General features: G+C 34.0%; 2 protein-coding genes across 5 annotated transcripts; one reads left to right on the top strand and one right to left on the bottom strand.

Annotated features, from left to right (window-relative positions):
• Nucleotides 1-916: 916 nt before the first annotated feature.
• Nucleotides 917-9142, bottom strand: LOC115987534. Its single transcript, XM_031111108.1, has 8 exons — nucleotides 8988-9142; nucleotides 7513-7618; nucleotides 6887-7335; nucleotides 6078-6263; nucleotides 5092-5199; nucleotides 4441-4644; nucleotides 2453-4356; nucleotides 917-1680 (listed from the first exon to the last, which is right to left on the bottom strand). The coding sequence occupies exons 2-8, from the start codon at nucleotides 7586-7588 to the stop codon at nucleotides 1134-1136; spliced, it is 3474 nt and encodes a 1157-aa protein (XP_030966968.1). The 5' UTR covers nucleotides 7589-7618; nucleotides 8988-9142; the 3' UTR covers nucleotides 917-1133.
• Nucleotides 9143-11882: 2740 nt separating this feature from the next.
• LOC115986430 (translation initiation factor eIF-2B subunit beta-like) lies at nucleotides 11883-24463 on the top strand. 4 transcript variants are annotated; one of them, XM_031109449.1, is made up of 12 exons: nucleotides 11893-12003; nucleotides 13127-13136; nucleotides 13868-13939; nucleotides 14047-14201; nucleotides 16248-16535; nucleotides 17170-17299; nucleotides 19559-19666; nucleotides 19744-19846; nucleotides 19954-20079; nucleotides 20827-21020; nucleotides 21304-21425; nucleotides 23916-24463. In XM_031109449.1, the coding sequence occupies exons 3-11, from the start codon at nucleotides 13887-13889 to the stop codon at nucleotides 21398-21400; spliced, it is 1254 nt and encodes a 417-aa protein (XP_030965309.1). In that variant the 5' UTR covers nucleotides 11893-12003; nucleotides 13127-13136; nucleotides 13868-13886; the 3' UTR covers nucleotides 21401-21425; nucleotides 23916-24463. The 4 variants fall into 4 exon arrangements, with proteins under 4 accessions (XP_030965308.1, XP_030965309.1, XP_030965311.1 ...); XM_031109448.1 differs by lacking the exon at nucleotides 13127-13136 and having other exon boundaries at nucleotides 11883-12003; XM_031109451.1 differs by lacking the exon at nucleotides 13127-13136 and having other exon boundaries at nucleotides 16248-16529.
• The last annotated feature ends 885 nt before the right edge of the window (nucleotides 24464-25348 follow it).

The following is a 25348-nucleotide window of genomic DNA, read 5'->3' as shown; positions in this document are numbered from 1 at the left end:
GTGGTTTGCTATGATATCCAAGAGACACATTGAATGAAAGGATGAGATTAGCACCAAGGGGCAAGGATTATCCATTCTGATCCATGCCAAAAATTTATTTATTTATTTATGTTAATTGTTTATTTTCCAATGTATCAATGTAAATAAATAAAAATAGAAGAAGAACATTAATGGGACAGCAACAACAAAGGACAAATTAAGGTGTAAATGTAATTCACTGTCTTTGGTATTGGTACGTAATTGGAGAAGAATGGAAACTTGTTTGGTATGTAATTTGAGAAGTTTCGTATGTACTGGAGGGTGGTTTAAGTTGCAAGTTACTTCCATGTGATTTTTCAAAAAAAAAAAGTTACTTCCATGTGATTATGACCACTGGTAGGTCCTGCCTATGAATTCTCATAAAAAACAACATTAGTTTGCCTGGGATAATTGTTGCTCACTACATAATTCTACTGAGAGTTAGGTGAGGTTATAATTGAATCCACCTAATGGGTATTCATATGTTATTGAACAATTATAGAGTAACATATGTGCTGGCCTTGTACAATCTAGCCTGAATGTAGGGGCCAACTTCAGCAAAAAAAAAAAGAATGTAGGGGCCAACTTGATTAACTAGGACATAAAAATCTGACATTAATAAATAGATAAATAGAAATGCAACTTTACTTTATTATTATTTTTTAATGCTAAAGAAAAAAGGAAAGAAATTAGCTTTAGTTTTATCTTGAATACCTTCTAAACTTCAGCCTTAGCTTTACTCACAAACCAAAACGTGTAATAATTACCAATTTCAATATGTTTTTGATGATTGATTAATATAATGGGAAGAAGAAATTTGAATCCTGAATGTATTTGTTAGAAATACCAAAGGGTGCCACTTAAGTTACAAAGCTCATGGCTACTAGTTAAAACAAAGTAATGAATAGAAAGCAAATTTATTTCTCTTCTAAGGGATACCATTCTTTTATGTCTTGCACACAAGGTGGATAGTCTCAGATACAATCCTTAAGGTTACAATACCTAACAAATCTGTTACAATACATGATGAATCTATTTCTAAGGAAATAACTTATATGTTACGTTATATGCAGCATACAAGATCATTTACATGTATCAGCAGATTTTTCACAAAATCATCTGCCAACAGTAACTACAGGTCCAGCATTCAGAGGAAGGAGGCTCCAATAAGAACCCTCATCATCAATACAACAACTATGCCACTTAACTCTATAAGAACCTACCGGAAAACTAGAAATATCAAGCAAGCAATTTGCAAATCCTTGGCCACTCTCATTTGGTTCAAAATGCACAAATGCATAAACAACCCCGTCCTCATTTTTATCATACTTCCTGCGCTTACTATTATTGATTCCTTTTGTATGTAAATTTGTCACATAACGAAATAACATTTCATTGATTTCCACCATATCATCATTTTCCCAAGCTCGACAGCCCCACTGCATTTTTTCCTTGTCTTCTTCACTTGGTCTGTGCTCCTGAAAGGATACTCTACAATAAAGAATGCAATATAACTTGGTCAGCCGAGCTGGGAGATCTGGTGGCAAATTATTCAGTTGAAGACACAGGTTCAATGATAGATGGAAGCCTGGCAATACAGATATATTATCTGAGCTTTTAGTGTCTGAGTTGTGGGCAAAGAGCTTTGATCCAGTGCAAGGCCTGTCATGTAAAACTTACAAGCATTAAACTAGCAAAATCGAAAGCTTACATTACAAAAGGAACAAAAAGAATCTAAAGGAGAACCAAGATCTTTGTATTTGAGAGCCCTTGTATCATTTCACCCATATAAAAACAGTAAATTTATTTTTTCAAAAAATTGAGAAAGAAAAAAAAATTCAAGTCATTCAAACAAATTATACATCCTAACAGTAATTTGTAGAACCAAAGTGACTCAAAGAGCACATCATAATTAAAAATGAAATTCCAAATGGTGAAACAAGCCACCAATTCCTAATATTTTGAAAGAAAAAGAAAGAGCTGCTGTTACATTGACACTCTGAACAGTACAAGTTGACTACTTTCTGGCCATAAAAAGAACTAAACAGGACAATCCATAGATTAGCCAGAAGATGCATGCAGTCGGGTAAGAAGAAGCAAATTAAGTAATCTCATGTTTAAGAATCCTAGAGCAGTGAACCCCACCTACTGACGTAAAAGTTTCTTTCATTGATCTCTCATTCAGATCCTAATATATAATTTAAGTTTCTCATGCTTTGACACACAAGATCTACTTAGGTTTGAATGTGTCTCATCTATTAATACTTTAGAGTTAGGAAGAAATACTAGTAAATATGTTGCTTCATAACAGAAGAGCCTTAGCATTGGACCTTATACATAGATACTGAGTCATTCAGTTTAGATCGTTCTGTTTAATACTATATGCCATGCTATAAATCTTTAGCTCAGAGAATGGGGAAACTGCTCAACATACCTTACTTTAAAGAGATATTTGGGGGTCCGAAAAGAAATTTGTATCCATTTCATAATAACGTTCAAAAGAAGTTGTAAACCATCCTTGATAACTTCGGGTAACATGTCTTCATTGTGCTCTCTATTTGCCTCTTGCAAACCAACAACCCCAGAAACAGCATAACTACAAAGAGTAAGAATATCTTTTTCTTCACAACTAACTTTCAAAAGTTTATTTCTAGACTGCAAGTTGAAACAGTTCTTAAGCTGTCCACTGGCATGTAAACAGTTCTTAAGCTGTGCACTGACATATAAAATCTGACAGAGATTCCTACTTGTCTCATGGTCTATATGCCACAAACGCCCAACTAAATTTTGTATTAACATTGCACGTGAACAGTATTCTGAGTTTTCTACACCACAACTTGTAACAGTTTCATAGGCAGCAAGATTTGGTACAAAAAGTATGAAACCGGTACTGAAGGCCAAGAGTGAACAACTTAGTGCAAGTGACGAAATGACTATTGAACTTTGGCTGTCTATACCAAGGGAAGATGTGGCTATTAAATCAAATTCTTTTGCTAGCTTCCTAAACTGACAAGATATTTGAATAAATTCTGCAAAAGATTTCAGGAACTCAACCTCTCCATTATTGCTAATCCTGTCCAAGCTAAACTGAATGGTTGCATGAATTCTTAGTAAATCCACCAAAGTTCTTAGAAGTTTAGCTCTTAGATACAAAAACCATCTCTGGAAATAAAATTCTTGACCTGATGAGACAGCACGTTCTAATGTTTCCCCTGCAGAGCAGATACCCCTATAAGCCCCAAGAAGCTCTTCACTGTAATTAGGCTCATTAGACCTTCCAGTTGTATCTCTGCTGATTTCACCTATATCATCACTAACAGGAAATTTATTCTTCTCTAACCATTCTACTAAATTAGACCCCTGTTTTGGTAAAAGCAGTAGCTGGATTTTCCTCTCAGAATGAGCCAATTGAATTATAGATTTTAACCAGGAGTAGCAGATATCAGACTGAACCTTTGTTATTAACTGTTGAAATATGAAAGTGGCTGTGAACCATGCTCCCTGACATGCAGCATACATCCCAGCTCTGTAAGCAGGCCAGTTATACCTCTCTTTCAACATCTTATTTGCACACTCTAGGGTAAGAACTTCCTTCTCAATCAAGTGATAATTAACAGAGTTTCTATTAAGATCACAAGTTTCCTTACTTTCATTCACCAAAAAGCCCCAAATTATTTTACAGTGGAACAATAAAGAGAGGATTGTATGTATATAGCAATCAAATAAGCTGCACTGACACACACGCTCAACCAGAAGTTTTACTTTTTCAAATACTGTGGTTGTGGCAGTGCCAGCCTCAGTGAGAGTTTCAAGACAGGCAACAATAAATCTACATGCAGCCAATACAAGCTTTGACCTAATCACTCTGCTCTTTTCTCTTGTTAAGTCCAAGTCAGGACCCAGTCTATTTGAATGTCTTGTAGCCATGACGTGGTCATGCATATTTACAACATATTCAATAAATAAATAGATTTTATCCAGCACCAAAGGACCCTGATCTGGATGTTCTCCAACCAAAAGAAGAAGAAGGTTGAGCAGACTACAAACTCTTTGAAACACTTTGGAGGCAATCTGGCAAAGATCTATTAATGGCTTTACCAGCAAGGTCATCTGATCTATAACCAATGAGATCACCCTCGACAACAGAGAGGAACCAAACATACCAGATTCCATTTCCATTTTCCCCCCAAGCTTCCTTGATATATCTCCCAGAACATGAATCAAAAAGAAACCATTCAACGCAATTGGAGATTGGGAGAAATCTTCAGCAATGGTTAAAAGCTTAGTGAATTCAGGGGTGTCCAGACAAGGCAATTGAGGTGACATATAAGGAAGTATCTGCATATTGCCCAACAGTGGTCAAGAGATTGTAAATTTGACAATATTAAATCACAAGTTCATCGATATAAGTTCAGCTATTACCTTATGCAAAATCTGTAGAGCTTCACATTGCATGTTTGTTGGAAGTTCAGGATCATTTAATGTGCTGAATAATGCTTTGACTAGATCTGCACTAACAGGGAAATGGCACGGTCCTTTTATTAAAAGGAAGTGCAGGCATCTTAATACAGCAGCTTTCATATGCGTAGTTTTTTCTCCTCTAAGAAATGAGGAAAGAAGGTCCACCTGCATTATGATGTCAACAGTAAATTAGAAATAATCAATCCCAGATGCAGTTAAAAACTCACTCTCTCTCTCTCTCAAAAAAGAAAAACAGAATTTAATAACATTATAATCTTTGACCACTTATATGAACAAGCGGGTATTGCCAACTTAATCCTACCATACTTCACCCACATTATTTTTGAGCTTGTTGCCAGTTACAACCTCAAACTCATAATGGTATTCACTCCAGATAAGAATAGGCTCAATTTATAAGCATATCTCTTGTGAAGGGCTGATGTAGGAAGTCTACGGACATACAAACATAGTGTATATATAGACATATATAAATATATATTGGAAAGTTTTTTCAGCATCAAGAGAAAGTGGACAAGCTGATCTGTGCATATAGGAATCCTGCCTCTCCAACAACAACACACAACAGATGCCATAAGATGTTGGGAAAGGTACCTGTTCAGAAATAAGAACTGTTGATTTGAAAGAAAGTTTTGAGAGTGAAACCAGCAAAGCGACCAAAAAATCCTCTTCTGTAGAGTCCAACACCAACTTTAGACCTGTCTGCAACATATGAATTATCAGTATCATTCTAACCCTGTACACAAGCCAAAAATATGATTCCACTTAAATCAGGGAAAAAAAACCGCACAATAGATGACTTTGTGTATGAAATTAAAGAGGTATTACATGCTTCTATAAGTTCATGATTTCACCTATTATATGTCGGTTCTACAAAACACTAGTTAGGATAAAGGTTAAATGATTATTGCTTCCACTAGTTTTGACTATCCATGTACTCCAAAGCAACTCCTTTTTATAGAAACTCATGTCTAGTATGTGTTGCTCTCACAACCACTGAACTGCTACTTTGGAAGTCAGATAAGAGAAAAGAAACAGCATGCTTATGGTCAGCTAGCCCAAATCTTTGTTCCAGACAAGTGCTCAAGTTTTTCCAGACATCACATAACACCATGACTTTTGGATGAAAATCAAGAGAATTAAGAAAGATAATATCTATCATAAAGCAAAAGATATACACAGACAAATATATATCATTATGCAGCAGACACACAGATAAATATCTATCATAATGCAAAAGACACACACAGACACACATCGCACTTGGTTGTGAATAATTTCTTAAAATTTCAGTTGAAGGCTTGAAGCACAACTAAATATAAATTTGTCAAAACCCAAAATACCATCCCATCGCATGTAATATGATCATATCATATGTTACTTGACTTAATCCTCAAAATGGCCTTTTATCATCGCCTAGTTCTTTTGTTGCAAAAGGGGAAAAAAAAGAGTAGCATGGCATCTCACATAGAAACTAAATCTATACGTTTATGCAGATTTCCATGTGTATAGTTTTCTTTTTTAGTCAGTGATTTCCATGTGTATTTGAAACTGAAACAAAAACAGAAGAGAACCAGAACCTGGTAAGCTCTATTTGTAACTGAATATGAGCACCCAATTTTTGCAAGAACTCGTGCCCCAGCTAACCTTACAGCAGGTGATGTTTCAGATAAAGTCAACATATTAACCAGCATCTCCAGTACAGTACAAGCAAAATCATCTGATAACTCAGAAAAGCAACCAGCAGCAAATAATGATGCTTTTACCTGTAGAAACCAAATAAAATGCTTTCAGATTCCAGACAAAATCCTGTAGATAATCAATTAAGAAATAGAACCAAGTACATTGTGAAAAGAGTGTCCAAGAAGAAGGGGGTGGTGGGCAAGGGAATAAAGTGCCCCTGAAAACTTGAAACCAAAGAATATAATTGTACATGTGTCAAAGATTTCATAAAATGATTTGACACACGTTCCATGATGAAGTTGTCCATATAAATTTCTAGAAACTTCTTATTGCTTCAGAGTTTATACATGTGTGGCAATCTTTTCCATGGGACCAGCAATGCAAACAATATGATCAACCCAACTATTAAGCCAACTAAAAAAACCCCCCTCTCCTCAATTTCTACTCAACAAAAAGCACTTTTATCATATACATATGTTGGTTAATTCTGCCTGCCTGAATTCACTGAAAATAAGTCAATATTGGCCTTCAGGTGCATTAACTCTCTTGTGAATGAACTTCAAATATTATGATTTGCTCTACAAAGAATGTAAAGTTGTAGACCTTGACAATGATGATGATGGTGGCGACAAAAAAAAATTAAGTTGCAGAAACAATACTGATGATGAAATCACAAATTTTAACACGCAAAAAATACTAATCTCACCTCCAAAACATGAGAAGAAACTAGACTGGAAAGAATCACGTATCTTATCTGAGCACTGTCTTTTGCAAAATCTGCCCAACAACCGAAGAGAGCTAAAGCCAATGCTCTTGACTCAACTTCCCCATTATCAAAAACATCCTTTACTCTTGTCAACAATTCTAGATGGTTGTGCAGCCTGGCCTTAGACAAAATCCCTTTCTTTCCTTTACTTTTATTCTTCTTGTCATGTTTTCTGTACTCAGATAAGAAAATCCTAACAATAGCAAGTTTAGAGTGTTTATCACCTAGCCTAAACGCATCAGCAAGCCTTAATAGGATGGTGTTCGCAAAAAGCCTATCCTCCCCTGGCACTAAGCCAAACATGTCATATACTGCCATACTTGGTTCAGGTTCTCTACTCCAATGCTCAAGCCTTGGCCCAATCTGTAATATAGCTTCAACAGGTTGACCTGAATTGTGACAAACAAACTGAAAAGTTATAGCAAAATAAAGCAATTTGGGTACACTTTTTTCTTAATTGGACATATGCACAAGTTTGAAGAATCCAGATCAGCATTGACACAAAAGAATAATAATAATAAGAGCTGAGAATTATCTGTAAAAAAGAAAATAGAATGAGGTCTAACCAGGTTTTCTGGAGCGGAGGGCCTTCTCCAGCTCAATACTCCATTCCATAGCACAGGCAGTAGAATTTCTCTCCATTACCACTTCTTCCCAAATCCCTCTTGCCACCTGAATTGAGAAACTTACCTATCTTAGTTGACATAAAAATAAAAACGATGTACCACTGGTACTGGTAGGAACACAAGTAGAAAGCAATGTATTAGGATCCTCTCCATTTGAAATAAATCCAATTCATGGTTCAAATTAAATATTACAAATCTAAAGGTGTATCCAGTGTCACAATTTTAAATGAAATGGCACTGTGTACGCTGTCAGATCCAAGAATTCCGAAAACAATAGGGGAACTAGAGGAACAGTTTACAAACCATAGGCTTCACTTCACAACCTAGGGTTGCTTGGCATCACCAGCAAGCCATAGGAACAAACTCGATCCGGTAATTTTTTTTTAATGTAAGTTGTGAAACTGAATTCTTGATTAAGAAAGAGTTTCTCTCTAACTAGTGCATTTGGTTTAGCTTTTTTTGGAGCTTATTTAGGTTATCTATTTAAGTACAACATTTTAAAGCCTCACTTTTGTTGTTGTTGTTATAACTTTACTTATATCCACTTTCAGCAAATAAGCCAATCAAAACGCATATAACAAAGCCGAAGAAGGATTTTTGTAAAATAAATCAAGCAATAAGTGGCTCACTATTACTTTCACAAACTTGTCAAAAGTAAAGAATGCCAGGAATTCTTTTAAATATTCAGTGTTCCCAAATGGAATCCAAAATAGATCAACAACTTAGCAGACTGTGAATATCTAACAATCTAACACCCCTTCTGCCATAATACTTTCAACGCATCAAGTCCTCCAATTTATCAACAAAACCTCAATATAACCATCAATTGTAGGTTTTTGCTTAATGTAGGGAACCTCTACGCATAATTGACCCCACCCACCAAAACGAATTGTTGGCTAATCCAAGGGTGTTCACCCTGACGGGCTAAGCAGTTTACGCGCAAAAGCTTATATTTGTAAGCATCAAATGACAAATCGAAATAAAAACTCAATGCAGGGAACTTTTCTAAATAAGAGCTCTCTAGACTCGCCTCTAGCTAGTAAAACTACTAAAACCTATGCATAATGGATCCCACCTGCCAAAACCAGTTGTCCGGTAATCCAAAGGCACTAACCCCTGATGGGCTACGTAGATTTATGCTCATTCCCTAAGCAAAAGCTTATATTTGTAACGATCAAATGATAAATCAAAATAAAAGTTCAATTTTTGAAAATCACTTGTGTGTGTTTGAATGTAGGTTATTGCTAAAAGCTTATATTTGATGGAAATTGACTAAAGTATAGTTGTAAACCATAGTTATGCCTAGAAAAAAAGTGAGGCTTTAAAGAAACTGTACCTAAACAAATATGCTATTTACTAAAAGAAAAAAAGTTGTTGCAAACAGACAAGCAAGAGGAGAGAGAGTGTGTACTTACCGGCAAGAAAGAGAGGCAGAAGAGGACGAGGTTACCGGTCGGCGGCGGAGGCAACTAGAGAGAGATTGAACATCGATCAAGTTTTCATCTTTGTTTGGGCACTAGATGTTTTGTTATTATTTAGCATCAAAGGTACTACCTTTGTCCTTCTAACTAGACTGTGTTGGTCGTCACCAAGGAGAAGTTGAAGGAAAAGAACCTATGAATATGCTAACCCGCGAAAGTTTAAGGAAAAAAAAAAATGGTTTTATTTTCGAAGTCAAAATTTGGGCTTATTTTTATTTTGACATTTTAAATTTTAAGATTTTCACATCTTTAATGTCACAAAGTTTCATTTTTAATGTTTGTTTCGTTTCAAACTTTTTCCTTTTTTTTTTTTTTTTTTTTTTTTTTTAAATAAGGGTATTAGGGCTATAAACAAGCCAAGTTTTGTTGAGTAGTGTGTGTTTGAGCTTGGCTCGTCAAGAAAAATCAAATGCTCAAGCTTGGCTTGAGCTTGAGACAAGCTTAAAAACAATATTTGAACTCGAACTTGTGAGAATGCCTAAAAGTTTGAGCTCGGCTTGGTTTGGCTTGATTATTTAGTCAAGCCAAGCTCAAGTTTCATATCAAGCTCAAACTCAAGCTCAAGTTAGGCTTTTTAGCTTGGGATCCAAAAAAATTGTATTATCAAATGCTTACATCACCAAAAATCAAGTAAACAAATATACATACATATATATATAAAACATAATATAATATACTCATTTTATCATGCTTCTAACAACTGTGATTAGAATTTGTTCAAATTACAACTTTACATAATTAAATCCATCCGTCATCATTTATTGTCTATAGCTTGAGTAATTGTTTAAAATACAATCTTTACATCCACATTTGTCATTCATATAACTATAATCTTCACAAATCTAAATAAATTAACATTCCAAAACATATATGAATAAATAAGCTATAAATTAACATTCCAAAATATATGTGTAATGCCATAATAATAAGTTTATTTAATAAACATATATCAAGCTATAAACGAGGTTAAGCTCAACATGTTTTGTATTGAGCCCTATTGTTCACGAGCTTGTTCACAAACAATTTTTTTTTTCTTGAGCTCGGCTTGTTTATCAAACAAGCCTAAAACTAAAGTTCAAGCTTGGCTTATTTGTAAACAAATGAACATGAACAAGCTTTTTATCGAGCCGAGCTCGAGTTGTTCATGAACGGCTTGGTTCGTTTACAGCCCTAAAGGGTATGGAAGCTACTTTGAGTATCTAATTATTTCCTTGAGTGTATGCAATCTTCCTATCCCACATGTACTAGGTTATTTCAAAGATGAATCTCATTAGAGTGGTCTTAAAATGTTGGGGAAACATTTTGAAATAGGATCTCATTGATATTATGAGCCCTTAAAAATCACTAAGCCAATATCTTGGAATTAAATTATTTAGAACTAGTATTCCATGAAATGGTTAAACATTAAGTACACTTAAGAGTTAGGTTACTAGCCAAAACAAATGGTTGATTCAATTTAATATTTAAAAGATAGATACCTCAATATTGTGTTTTTTAAGTAAAAAAAAAAGATGGACTAGATGGTTGTGGGTACCTGCCCCCCATTAATCGGTGTTTGTCCGCTTTGGGGAGCCAGGCCCTCACGGTTTTGTCACGAAGGGGTGGGAGCACAGGATTTTTGCCATGAAGTGATTGACACCTAGGCTCACCCGAGTCCCACATCGCCTAGGTGACCCTCCCACTCATGGTTTATAAGCTTTTAGAACGACCATGAGTGTACCAGTACTCAGCACATGAGGGCCTGGCTCCCCAAAGCGGACAAACACCGATTAATGGAGGGCAGGTACCCACAATGGTCAATGCCAGTTCATAAATACAAAATTATGTTTGTATTCAACTTGTTTAATAGTTGAACTCAATTTGGACTTAAACTTAGTTTTTTGCTAAAGAGACGAGCATATATATAAGTTCGCAAATTTATTTTAAATTGTTCAAAAACAACTTAATTTATTTACAACTCTATTAACCTTTCACAAGAATAGGTGATTGCATGTAACTTATCAATTATAATGAAACAATTATTAGCACACATTGAAGATTAGCAAACAATTATAATAAAGTTTTTTTTTTTTTTTTTTTTTTCCAAATAAATACACCAACTTTTGGGTTGTTGCATTTATTAAGTACTTAAATTAGGATACCTTATTTGGATAATAATTTAAATAATAAAACTTGGATTTGGGCCAAATCCAATAAAATGTATTGGGCCCCTTATTTGGATAGTTTAATAGGATAAAGATTTGGATTTGGACCAAGCCCATTATCTGGATAACCTAAAGAATAAAGATTTGGATTTGGCCCAAATCCAATAAAATGTATTTGCCCAGCCAGATAAATATGTGGATTTGGCCTACTATTCATTATGTAGTGGTGGTGGACATAATCTTGGTAAGTGATAACTTCAAATTTTAGTAAAATTCTTAGACATTCTACAAGTACAATGAAGGTGCTCCTACTTTTACATTCGGGTGAGGCTTAGGTCTAGTCCATGTAGTGTACTAGATCCGTTAAGACGTTGATATATGTTTAAAAGTGGACACATGTTATAATCTCAAATAGATCCAGTGCAACTGGACATTAGACTCAAACCTCATCCTTTACATTCATAATGGATCCTATTATAAATTTAATGAACAAACCCTATCATGAATGTGAGAGAAGGGAATACTATCATTTATACTCTGTAAGTACCTAAAAATTATTTCAAATTTTATTATATTTATTTATTTAAAATAAAAAACAGAGCAAGTTCGGATCCGGGTCAAGAACCCAACCCAAAAACCCAAAACCCAGACTCAAAAGAGGTTGCGTATTCTAACACACAGGTGAGCTGTGAGCATCGAAGCTCTGAAAGTGAAAACCCAAACTCTCTCTCTCTCTCTCTCTCTCATCACCAAAACGCAAAAACCCCTCTCGCACTTTGCACTCATATGCGTCTTCGATCTCAACTGTAAGCAAATATTCATAAACCTTTTTTTTTTTTTTAAATCTTTCTCAGTAAAATTCCAATCTAATCTTCCTTTTTACTGTTTCACGATTCCCTTCTCAGATTGATAGCATCATTTTATATATATTTCCATTTCCTTATATTCTTTGTTCTGTGTTTGGTTACTCAGAAAAAAAAAATGATTGAAACAATAAAGAAAACTCAACGAATTTTGCTCTTATTGTTAATAGCTTCATATTCCTTATTATTATTCTTTTTTGTTTCATGGAAATTCAATGAGCTTAAATAAACTTAATAATTAGAATTTATTTATTTATTTATTTTTGTATTAGAATCCAATTTTTGTCTACGTGTTTCACGTATTTAGGAGTGAATTTTTATTTTTTGGGCATTTTTCTGAGTAGCCAAACAGTGGAGTGCTGGAGAAATGGTATTACTACTAGTGGAAAATTTTTAGTCTCTGTTTGGTTGCTTAGAAAGCTGAGGAAATTCGAAAGGAAATGAAAGTTTTGATCTTATTTTTATTTTATTTTTTATGTTATATGTTTTGTTCTGCTATGTATTAGTTAAAAAGACGAGGAATCTTTAAAATTTTAGTTTCTTGAAATTAATTTTGACCGTGATTATATGTGTGCAACGTTTTTTGGGTGAAATTTGGTGAGAATCATGGCGGACATGCATGATTTTTATGTTGTTGGATAATTTGGTAGTGGCATATTTTTAGTCTCTGTTTGGTTGCTTAGAAAACTGAGGAAATTCAAAAGGAAATAAAGTTTTGATATTTTTATGCTATGTGCTCTGTTCTGCTATGTATTAGTTTAAAAAGCTGAGGAATCTATGAAATTTTAGTTTCTTCAAAATTAAAATATCAGGAGTGGAATTTTTTTTTTTTCCTTGCATTTTCCGAGTAGCCAAACAGTGGAGTGCTGGAGAAATGGTATTAGTGGCAAATTTTTTGTCTCTGTTTGGTTGCTTAGAAAGCTGAGGAAATTTGAGAGGAATTTTGATATTTTTATGTTATGTGCTTTGTTCTGCTATTTATTAGTTTAAAAAGCTGAGGAGTCTGTGAAATTTTTGTTTCTTTAAATTGAATTTTGACTGTGATTATATTTGCAATGTTTTTTAGGTGAAATTTGGTGAGCATAATGCCGGGTGTGCATGATTTTTATGTTTTTGGATGATTTGGTAGTGGCAAATTTTCAGTCTCTATTTGGTTGCTTAGAAAGCTGAGGGAATTCGAAAGGAAATGAAAATTTTGATCTTTTTATGTTATATATGCTTTATTCTGCTATGTATTAGTTTAAAAAGCTGCGGAATTTGTGAAATTTGAGTTTCTTTAAAGTTAAAATTTCGACTGTGATTGTTATATGTGCGCAACGGTTTTTGGGTGAAATTTGGTGACAATCATGCCGGACGTGCATGATTTTTATGTTGTTGGATAATTTGGTAGTGGCAAATTTGTAGTCCTTGTTTGGTTGCTTAGAAAACTGAGGAAACTCAAAAGGAAATGAAAGTTTTGATATTTTTATGTTATATGCTTTGTTCTGCTATGTATTAAATTTAAGATGCTGAGGAATCTGTGAAATTTTAGTTTCTTAAAATTAAAATTTTGACTGTGATTATATGTGTGCAATGTTTTTTTAGGTGAAATTTCATGATGATCATGCCGGATGTGCATAATTTTATGTTGTTGGATAATTTGTAGTGGCAAATTTGTAGTCTCTGTTTTTGTTCCTTAGAAAACTGAGGAAATTTGAAAGGAAATGAAAGTTTTGATATTTTTATGTTATGTGCTTTGTTCTGCTATGTATTAGTTTAAAAAGCTGAAGAATTTTGACTGTGATTATGTGTGTCCAATGTTTTTTAGGTGAAATTTGGTGACAATCATGCCGGACGTGCAGGTCCTTGTGAATGATTTCATTAACAAGCTTAGAAAGCGGTAACATTTTTCAGCACTGTTTTGTATGGCTGCACATATGGTATATGAAGGCTGTGATTAAGAGTATATGTTTGTGTGTTTATGTTTTGATATATTTTGGGTGGCAGTAAAATTGAGGGCTCGCAGGCCACATCAAGGCAGACGGCTGAACTGCTTCGGTCGGTAATTTCACAGACACGAGTGCCCTACACAAACCAGGCTGGAGCTTTGATTGATGCTGTTAGGGCAGTTGGGGAGCAGCTGATTGCTGCAAATCCTGTTGGTATGTGTATGAATTAAATTGCTAATCATGAGTCATGACTAGAAAATTTTCAGTAGTATGTGTTCTTGAGGGGATTGTTTCAGCTTGGTTTGGTATTAGGGTAGTTTCTATTGCTTATTTTGCTTTTAAAAAATAAAAAAAGGCTTGGCAAAAGTATAGTTGTAGCTAGAAAAAATTGAGGCTTTAGAAAACTGTAAATAAGCCAAAAGAGAAGCCAAAGCATCATGTTGGGTGAATATCTATATATAACTAAAGTTATATTAGAATTTTATTTTCTTATTCTTATCATAGGCCCTGTAGTTCTTAAGTTTCATGACTGAAGCAACTTTAAAAGGAATTGGTAATTTGAACTCCCAGTGGTCTACTAGACGATTTTATAGCGGTGTATGGGCTTAGTATTTGTACAAAATTTTTTATCACAAGCATTACAAGTGAGGTTCCTTTTATTTATTTATTTGGGGGTGGGGGGGGTAGTTGCATGGATGTGAGGACTTGTAATGGATGTGAGGACTTGTAGTGGATGCTTCAGAAAGGCAAATTATTATTATTATTATTTTTTTGTGGAAGTAATATATTGATTTTCTTCTTAGCCAAGAACCTTGTACAGCTCAACTAGCTTCTCCTAGTGTTCCCAAAGGAGATGTCCAAGATTCCAATCCCATCCCCCAACTATTGAATTATCATAGATTATTTTATTTTATTTTTTGTGTGTGTTTGTTTTGTAGTTGTAAACATGTATGTGATAGCTAAATTTTAGTTAATTGTAGTTGTAATCATGGATGCCTTCTGAAATCAGTCAAAGCTTAATTTTTCTTAGTTTACCCTCAATCAAGCATGTTTGCAAAAATTTAATGAATCATGTATCACAATGTTTTCCATTAAGAGAAATGTGCAAAATAAACACTGCTTTTTACATTGCTCACCCAAGAGGATGAGTATTTCGTTTGTGAAGCTCTGTTAGTAATTTGCATGCTAGCTGCCTATTGATTTGTAGATGCATGAGTTGTGAAAAGGTACAAGTCCTTCAGTTTTTGTTGTGATGGGAGGAACATATGATTCTGTAATTACTGCTGCCACTATATTCTTTATTATTATTTATTTTGTAGTTGTAATTTTATTATTTAGTTTAGGCCAACAGTCTAGAATATGCTAGGAGCCTTATTTTTATTTTTATTTCCTTATTGGTTTAGGGTTTTTATGTGAATTAGGTTTTGAGCCCTATATAAAGATAGATCATATGGCTTTTCACCACTGAGTGATATTCTAGAGTTCTTATTTGGAGGCTAATTGCCCTTGAAGTAATTATTTGGAGTCCTGAGCCCTTGAAGCTGTAACTCTTGTATCAATCCCTTCCTTCTTTATTTTTGTTTATTTGATATGAAGGGTTCATATAGTGTTGCTCTGAGAAACTTGTTGTCTGATATCTCAAGTTGAATCTTCTTGGATATGACCCAGAGGATTGTTCCCTGTATAAAAATAAATAGACACTGTTGTTCACTTGGAAAATATCAATGATCTCCACATTGATTCTTATGCATGTGCACGTAAGCTATTTTCTCTGTTCTTTTCATTTTTTGGCATCTGTTAGGCTATTATGTTGTCATGTACAACATCAAATTTACAGAATGTATAGAGTGCGCTCTGATGCTAGGCATTTTCTCTAATGCTGAATCACAAAAAAGTATTTTATTGATCGCTGTTGTATGTGCAAGAATGTTACACAACCTTTTGCTGTGCCTGTTACAAGAGAACTATGGCCTCTATCTGTCTATCTACTCTCTCTCTCCAGAAAAAGTTATATATTTCTCTGAATTTATATGTAGTTTTGTGTTTTTTTCCCTTTTTCTCAGATTATGAACTCCAGCATGTTATATAAAAGGGCATGTTTATACTTTATATGGGCCGAATATCTTTGCTTGATTCTTCAATATTGATGATGGATATTTTCTAATCACATTACTATGATGGTTATCATGAAGGATGACTTGTAATTTTTAGGTTACTTATATGGAAAAGTAAGACTTATAGTTGTTTTCTTAATTGAAGAGCTTGCCGTCGGTAATATTGTGAGGCGCGTTTTGCACATTATTAGGGAGGAGGATCTGTCTCTTGCAACGGCTGCTGTTGCTGGTTTGGGTTTATCAAGTGTTAGTGATGATGAAGATGATGCTGAGCGGGATAATCATCCAGTTCTATCAGCTGCTGTTGTCGCTGCGGCTGCAAGAAGCACTTTGCGTCCACCTTCCTTGCAAACTCTTCTTGAGGATGTGCCTGACTCGGGTGCTGTTCCTCACACTTCTTCATCTGGGGGTGATTCTGAAGGAAAAAGCAAGTGTGAGCTCCATAATTTTATTTGTATTCATCGTTGTTGTTGTAGTAGTGTTGTTATTATTGTTATTTTTCTTTAGTTATGCTTGTCTTTAAATGCTTCTATCCTCACATATTATATTTCTGTTTAGTCAATCTAGAATATGGTTGAAAATGAACTAAGCTATTTATGAACAATTCAGGATTGGCTTTAGAACAAGCTTGTTCATGTTAGTTTTTTTAGCAAATGGGCCAAGCTTAAGCACAAGTTTAGGCTCGACAATTAAATGAGCCAAGCTTAAACTTAAAATTGTGTTTGTGAAAAAACTTGTGAGTATAAGGCTCGATTTGAGCATATATAACTTATATGTTTATATGCTTATTTAATATTATATAGACTTGGGATTGAGTTGTGTAAGTCAGTAAATAAGTTCATTAGATATCAAATTATTATTTGTAATTTAGTGATAATATAAATAGTCCATTTTGTATATAATTTTTAACATTACACTGTTTGTAAATCTAAGTTTGATAAGTTCATAAACAAACATCATTCTATCTAATTAACTCAAATAATATAATTGTTATTGAATGTGATTGTTTGCATAATAAATTGCAAACGGATGAGTTTTTGAGGTTGATAAATTATTTTCCTTGGCAGCTGCTGATAAAAGTTCCAGAAGTCGGAAGCTGAAACATGATGTCATTGAAGCGTTAAATGAACTCATTCAAGATATTACCACTTGCCATGAATTGATTGCCGAGCAAGCAGTAGAGCACATTCATCAAAAGTAATATTTTTAACTAGTAATATTAACTTTAATTTGCCTCTAGAAAAGACCTTTTATTTTTGGGCCACACCTCTCCCCTTAAGAAAATGGTGGAAGGTAAGGTGTAAACCAATTAAAAAAACATACTTTTTTTTGCTTTGGCATCATGTAATCATACATAAGCAAATAATTATGTGGGTGGTCTGAAAATTGTTTGAATTGATCTATATAATTTTGAGCTGACAATGTGTTATCTATAAAAAAAAAAAGAAAAAAAAAAAAGAGCTGACAGTACCTGCAATTTTACTTTTTTGTGCTTATAAAGTTTGTATGCATCCTCAAATTTCTTTGACGGTTGATTTTATTGTAATTTTCAACAGTCTGTGGTGGCTTATATGTTTTGTTTGTGGTCCTAGGATATGGCTTGTAAAGTTTCTATGATTTATATTGAGGTGAAAGAGCTGAAGATTTAGAGGTGGCGTTATAAGAAAACTTGGTGTTAGGGATGGAATGTTAACAAAGACAAGAGTATTCAAAATCAAATTTCTTTGAGAATAACCGTTTATGTGTTTTTATTTATTTATTATTTTTTATATATATATATATATATTATTTATTTGTTTATTTTTGAAGAGTTATGGTTGAGGTTGTTATGCATGAAATGATTCATTTGTTTGCCAAAAATCTTCCTTTATTGCTATGATTTATATTGTGAAAAGAATTGTTTTTATTTTATTTTATCTTATTTTTTTGTTGAAATGGAGTATCGAATGCTGTAGACTAGAAGCTGAATTCCACATAAAATGCAGTCTGACATGGCTGAAACTGTGGATTTGATAGGGAATCCATATTTTCCTTTAAATTTGAACTTGCAGTAAAAGCACTAATGTTGAAAATTAATTGACTTCATTTTAGTGTTCAGCGGTGCTTCAATTTAGACTTTTTCTGAGATATTTATTAGGATGGCTAAGGGATATTCAAATCATGTTTGTTGTTCTTTTACTAATTTTTTAGATCTCTGTAATTTGAGATGTTATTTTTTTGGTGGGGCTCTTTTATACTCCCCATGTACTAGGGTTTGTCTAGTATTTCTTTTTAATACATAATTTTCTTACTTAAAAAAAAAAAGAAAACCCTTGATCTTGGTGTTAACTTAAGTCACAGGCATTATGTCCACCTTTTGAGAACCGACATAGGTTTTTGTTTAATTGGATGGCACGTGGCATGCCAAGCTGATCCACTTAATAAAAATTTAAACAGTCTGATATTTGGCCATATTACACATTTCTCAGGATGAACAAAGCTCTTCTGGATATGATCATCCCTTTGCATTGAGTTGTCTCCTCTCTATAGTGCTGCATGTGACTTTTATAAGATGATTCAGAACAGCTTACCATTTCTTATATGAAAAAGTTGTAATCCCTTAAACATCGTAATGGTTTTTCTGATGAGAATGGTGAATCACTGTCATTCCCTGGACCACATAGTTGCTTGCGTGATGCATAATTTGTATCTAAGTGACTGATTCATACAGGGAGTGCAGAAGCTGTTTGTGGATTAATATTCAATATGTCTTGAGATTTACCCCCACACCACACACACTCACACACAAATGTTGCATCTTGGGATATGTTTCTGTCTATTAGGCTAAGAAATGTAATGTAAAATGTTAAAAAAAGAAATTCATGTGGTTTGCAGCTCAGTATTAGTAGCATTATTAATGTACTTTACCTAGGTTCAACAACTCCTTTATGCCATATTTTGTAATTTTTGAAAATGGTTGCTGCTTACATGATCTAGGGCAGGCATTAATATGATAAAGGTGAGAGGTATTAAGGTGTTGTCCAATTAGGGAAAATGGGAGAGTGCCTGCAATCTGTGGATTACATAATGTCAATCCACTGATTCAAGGTTAATCTTTTTCCAGATAACCTTTGCACAGATGAAGAGTGGGTTTGTCTCCCTATGTAGGTCAATTAGTGCACCTAGGTTGGGAATTATTTGTCTTATGTGGGCTAACTTGCCATTTGATAATTTCTTATCATTATTTATATTCGCCTTTTACTTGTTATTCCAGAAATACTTGTAAAGTACTTATACAGCTCCATGTAGTTATGTCTTTTTATTGTTGTTAATCAATCTGAAAATACAGTCTTATTCACATCAGCTTGTGTGATGTATAATTTTCTGTGGTTTTTATTTCTAGAACCTTTTTTTCTTATCTCTGAAACACTTCTAATTGCATATATATATATATATATATTTTTTTTTTTTTTTCAGTGAGGTAATATTAACTTTAGGAAGTTCAAGAACAGTATTGGAATTTCTTTGTGCCGCAAAGGAGAAAAAGAGATCATTTCGGGTGTTTGTAGCAGAGGGTGCTCCAAGGTTTGTGCAACTGCATACTATTTTTAGGTGGTGTAATTATGATTTCCTCTCTCTAATGCCATTTATTATAAAATTAGGTATCAGGGACATCTTCTTGCAAAAGATTTGGTCACAAGAGGTTTACAAACTACACTAATTACTGATTCTGCAGTTTTTGCCATGATTTCCCGTGTGAACATGGTAAATTGATGGCCTTAAGCTTTTTTTTTCCTTCTATTTGTTTTTTTCCTCAATTGGAACAACATTTCGTGGATTGATTTTTGGCTTCAATGTTGTAACTCCTAAAGGTTATAGTTGGAGCACATGCTGTCATGGCCAATGGTGGGGTTATAGCACCTGTTGGGTTGAATATGGTTGCACTTGCAGCTCAAAGGCATGCTGTCCCTTTTGTTGTACTTGCTGGCAGTCACAAGGTAATTTGGTACAATAATAGAGGTTTTGATGATTGATAAGTAAACCAAGTCTCTTCTGGTACATTCCTAAATTTCTTGCTCGCTTCTTAGTTCTTATGCTTTGAAGTGACTAAAATTCTTTGCTTTACTGCAGCCTTAATCTATGAAATGACTAAAATTCTTTGCTGCATAGAGTCTTAATGATTCCAAAACAATGACTATTTGAAATTAACCCAAATTTCCACTTTCGGGTTAATATGCACTTCGCTGATCAACCTGAAAGCGTGAAGTTATCAGTGATTCATTCTTCCGAAATCAACACCTTTTTTTTTTGGTAAATCAAATCAACTCATTTTTAGTTGCCTATTAATTTAAGTAACCAATTTTATTTGGGATTTCTGATGTCTGTAGAGAGTATTCTAAGCTGTTCAACTTTGTCTTGCATTTCTGGATCAAAGCAGGGAACAGATTTTGCGGGTTGTGAATAAACAACATTAGAAATCTAAGTAGCCTAAGAATTTATTATGTAATGCGATAGAAATAGCCACAATTTGTAAATACTTTAGCTAAAATTTATTTTGATGGAGTTAATGAATAGTGAATACTGAAACGCATGTTTTGCTCTGGTTCCTGGCATGTTGATTACTAGCAAGTGGAAATGTTTAAGTTTTGTATCTCATTTCATAAAATTTTGAAATTATGGTTTTTTTTTTTGTTCCAATTATTGCTGTTGTACCTTCATGAAGTGCTGTTTCATCTACATTACAGTTGTGCCCTCTGTATCCACACAATCCTGAGGTCTTACTGAATGAGCTGAGATCCCCATCTGAGCTGCTGGATTTTGGAGAATTCTCAGATTGCATGGATTTTGGAACTGGCACTGCTTCCCCTCTTCTTCATGTGGTCAATCCAACATTTGATTATGTGCCACCAAAGCTCGTTAGTCTTTTTATTACTGACACGTAAGTTCAAGAAAATCTTTTGTAAATTTCAAGAAAGAAAAGATTTACCTGGGTTCCAAAATTATATATATTCTGGAGCTCATTTAGAAAACCTTTTCTGTGCCCCATTATGGAATGTTGGCTATCCTGTCCTTGTTCTTGTCTGGATGCAATCTTTTAGCTCACTTTTGTATGCTTTTAGTCTGGTTTTGAGAATTTTGAATACTTTCGTACCGATCTCGATATTTCAAATTCTTTTATCCTGTAACTGTTACAAGTAAATTACTCTTTACTTCCTTCACAGAGGGGGGCACAATCCATCATATGTGTATCGGCTGATTGCTGATTATTACTCTGCTGATGATTTGGTGGTGCAACAAAGACCTCCTACAGCAAGTTGAGTTTAGCTTTTTGGACATTTGTTGGGTAAGTTTTAAATTTTATATTCTACACTTGTTAATGGTTGTGCCTATATTCTAGTGTGTAATTGTATGTTTAACACGTATTTCATTGATGAAGCTAGAGCTTAACTTTTGAAATTGAAATGTCAGTGCAAGAAAAAGATGTATGTAAATATGTTCCATTTAGCACTTACACATATAGCAATTGTATCAAGTGGCTGGTATAACTTAAAAGAGCATGTGTGTAGTTTACCCATCATGGAATGGTACCTTATTGTATTCTATACTGAGTTTACTGGAGGCAGTAAAATAGATGCTTATACATATATAAAATCATCTTCCAATCTCTGTTGCATTATTGAGCTTATAAAGCTGCTGCTTACAAGTAAGAGATGTGCCCTGAGGACCTATTTTGAAGGAGGCTATGCTGAGTGCTGACTTTACATCAAATTGACAAAAAAACTGTAGGTTGCTGAACATCAGAAGATGATATTGAATAAATTGGACAGTTCCATCTGTTCTGGTTTGAGATGGATGTTGTTTCTAGCGATTTCCTTGTCTTCATGGTAAATCAGAGATCCTCTGTTTTTATGGAATAAGCCTGCAACTGAGCTACTTGCTCAATGCTTGGGTTCAAATCCCACTACATTCCTATTGCATTGAGGTTGTTCCTACCTTTGTAAGGTACACCCTTTTCATGGATGGCTTCTGGGGGTTGTAGGTAGAGTCCTCCTCCCCTCCCAAACAAACCTTTGGGAAGTTTACATTTTAAACCCTATAATTAGCGTGTGTAACAAATAAAAGCCCATTTCAAAAAGTAACAAATTATATTCTATAGTTTTAGAAGTAAAATTAGACAATGAGATTTCAAAAAGTAACAATTTAAACTGTTAGACTTATGGTTAAGTGATTAAATTCACAATTTCTTAATAGCTTAAGCTTTTGGGACAATCGGTAGTTTAACATGGTATCAAAACAGGAGATCCTGAGTTCGATCTCTGGCTTTACTCTACCTCCCATTTAAAATGTTAAATTCCCCCTTGTTGGACCCCCACTTACTAAGGGAAAGTGTCGGCCCACAAGTGAGGGGGAGTGTTACACTTATGGTTAAGTGATTAAATTCACTATTTCCTAATAGCTTAAGTTTTTGGGACAATCGGTAATTTAACATGTATTAGACTTATGGTTAAGTAATTAAATTCACAATTTCCTAACAGTTTAAATTTTTGGGACAATCGGTAGTTTAACATAAACTCTCAGTCGATATTAAATCCCAAGCACAATGTCATGAGACTTAAATGGGGATAAAGTTTAATTTATTACTTTTTATTTTTTTGTAAGTTATAAAATTGTTATTTACGAAACTACATGGTTTAATTTATTACTTTTTAAAGCTATAGGATTTAATTTATGACACCCTTCAATTATAGAGATTAAAATGTAATTTTCCCAGAACCTTTTTACCCAGCCCATAAGATAAGGAATCTAGAACTGCAGATTTCTTGTTGGCATTGATCACTAACAAATTGCCCCTTGGCACTAGGCGTGTTCTTTGTGGTTTTGGGTGTGTGTGTACATATTGGATAGTGACCAACTGGACTTGTTAGACATTGAAAAAGCTACTATTGTTATCAAATCACTAACATGGTTGTAATGTATGCACAGCACAAGGTAACAAATATATTACTGAGTGCATGGACAGCATACATTGTGCTTGCAAGGTAGTTATTTCATTATAGGTATTAGATATGGATCTTGATAAGATCATATAGAATAGTAATATGAGGAAAAAACTAGACAAATAATGATTATTAGCTTCCTTGAAAGAAGCTTCCATTCCTGTTATTACAAAACCATTCCTTCAGAAATAGGTTGCCTATTGCCCATTTTCATTTAATCCTGGCCTCTGTATGGGAAGACAATACTTAATGAATATTAGCTTCCTCAAAAGAAGCTTCTACCCCCATGATTACAAAACCATTCCTTCAGAAACGCCCATAAAATGGGTTGCTTATCGCCTCTTTAAATACAATTCATTGCTGGCCTTGATATGGTCAACAGTATCTAAATCTGATGCTGCGTTATCATCAGGTATGAAGTTAGGAGGTTTTTATTCTTTGGTTCTTCAGCCTTGTTGGCTCAGTTTGGTTTTTTATGGCATTTGGGTTAGCTCATTAACTGAAGTATGCAGTTGGGAGAGAATACATTTCGGTTTGCAATATTTTAGTACATTACAGTCTGTGCACTTGGCTATCCCAATCATCTGAATATGTAATGTTGTGTTGGATATTGCCATTACTAACGAACTCAATTATCGTTTGTTTTGTTTTGATTTCATTTTTCTCCCCATCCTTACTGGAATTCTGTACAAGAATCACTTGTTCAATTTTCAGGCGGCTCCATTTTTGTAATGACATTGCTTCTCAGATTCACATATTCATGCCTGGTGTTTAAATCATTATTATAGTCATGATTGGTGATTATTTTATTGACAGATCCCATGTTCATCTTTCAGATAATTCAGAAATATAGTTTGATAAGCAGTGGACATTGAGAAATGAAATTTAAATTGTACGGAATGTAGATCACATTTTAGTGCTGGAAGAGACTCGGAAAAAGTTGCAGTTTGGATGGATAAGAGCAGAATGAGAAATGTGACAAAATCAAGGGGGAAAAAAGGAATAGTGGTTTTCCTGGTTGTCAAGAGCTGTATTGGGGGAAACAGCTCCGCCAAAGGAAGATGATTTTTGTCATTGTGAGAGGGCAAGGGGCTGAGAATCTTGTAGCAAACTGTGGCATATAAATAGACAGTCAGCATTGTTGTATTGCATGTGTAGCTGAAAATCTTGTAGCAGTTTTGATCCTGGAACCAATCTCCTTACTTAAGGCTGTGTTATACTTCACATGAAAGCTTTAGATATTTCTTAAGATCAGTTTTGGTTGTTTCCAACCTAATTTTAGGAAGGAAAGAGTTTTTGGGAGATATAGATCTTAGGGAAATATTCATAACTAATATTTTTCATTTGTTAAAACGAGGCCTCTTCTTTTGTTCCCTTTTGTCAACATGGTTGTTAAAATCAAGATCCTAGTTGATGAAAGGGCTTTCTGGATCCTATCATATATTAAGATTAAGAATCATGAGATTTTACTTTTTATATAAAATCATTGATAATATGTGATCAAGAATTAATCAACTAAAAAAGTGATAAAATCTTCTTTAACAAAAAAAAAAAAAAAAAAAAAAAAAACATTCTTTTCCAATAGAAAATGAGAATGATAATGTACAATAACTCAACTTAAGCATCTTAACAATAGCATCAACAATACACTAGTTTTAATTTGGAAAGCTCGTATACAATTACCAAAAAGAGTGAATTGACCTTTTAATTTTTTTAGTATATTTTGATATTGATTTTTTACTAAATAAATCTGCTACACTTCATACAGGTTTTGCCATTAGCTGCTTAATATCTTCTTTCTATTATAGCTTGCACATGTAACTGTTAATGCATCTTACATTGTTCAACCACCAGTTGATGAAATATTCATTTCCAAGACAATTTGTATTGCTCGTCTCAATGCAAGAGCTTCTACAAAAATTGGAGAGCTGGTCTTTGTCCCCTTGCCCATGCTGTTATGCAATCTCCTCCATGAATTCGAGCTTTTAGTGTTAGGGTCGTCTATCATCAATCGCTATTTAGCCTATTTGAATGAATGGAAAGGAATAAAATAATAGAATAAAAATGATTTATAATAGACATTCATCAATTATGTTGTTTAGACGTTTAGTAGGAAGGAATAAAATGGATAAAATGAATGTTCGTTCCATTCCATTCCCTCTTAAGCATTCTTCCTAAAAGTGAGAGGAACAAAGGAACACTCAATCCTTATATTTAGTACGAATGAATGAAATGGTTAGAAAAGAAATATCAATTTATATGGATTTAA

This window comes from Quercus lobata, chromosome 4, assembly GCF_001633185.2.
Source record: "Quercus lobata isolate SW786 chromosome 4, ValleyOak3.0 Primary Assembly, whole genome shotgun sequence".
Classification (NCBI taxonomy): Eukaryota; Viridiplantae; Streptophyta; class Magnoliopsida; order Fagales; family Fagaceae; genus Quercus; species Quercus lobata.
Note: the sequence above shows the minus strand (reverse complement) of the source record. Positions and strands in the feature narration are given on the sequence as shown.

What these genes read in the sequence shown, in the direction of transcription:
- LOC115986430 (XM_031109448.1), top strand. Translation starts at nt 13,887, where the DNA reads ATGCCGGACGTGCAGGTCCTTGTGAATGATTTCATTAACAAGCTTAGA. An exon ending in GATTGCTGCAAATCCTGTTG is followed by an intron (nt 14,202 to 16,247) that starts GTATGTGTATGA and finishes TCTTAATTGAAG; the next exon opens with AGCTTGCCGTCGGTAATATT. An exon ending in GTAGCAGAGGGTGCTCCAAG is followed by an intron (nt 19,667 to 19,743) that starts GTTTGTGCAACT and finishes TTATAAAATTAG; the next exon opens with GTATCAGGGACATCTTCTTG.
- LOC115987534 (XM_031111108.1), bottom strand. Translation starts at nt 7,588, where the DNA reads ATGGAGAGAAATTCTACTGCCTGTGCTATGGAATGGAGTATTGAGCTG. An exon ending in CTCTACAGATTTTGCATAAG is followed by an intron (nt 4,357 to 4,440) that starts GTAATAGCTGAA and finishes GGCAATATGCAG; the next exon opens with ATACTTCCTTATATGTCACC. An exon ending in AAATATCTCTTTAAAGTAAG is followed by an intron (nt 1,681 to 2,452) that starts GTATGTTGAGCA and finishes TTTACATGACAG; the next exon opens with GCCTTGCACTGGATCAAAGC.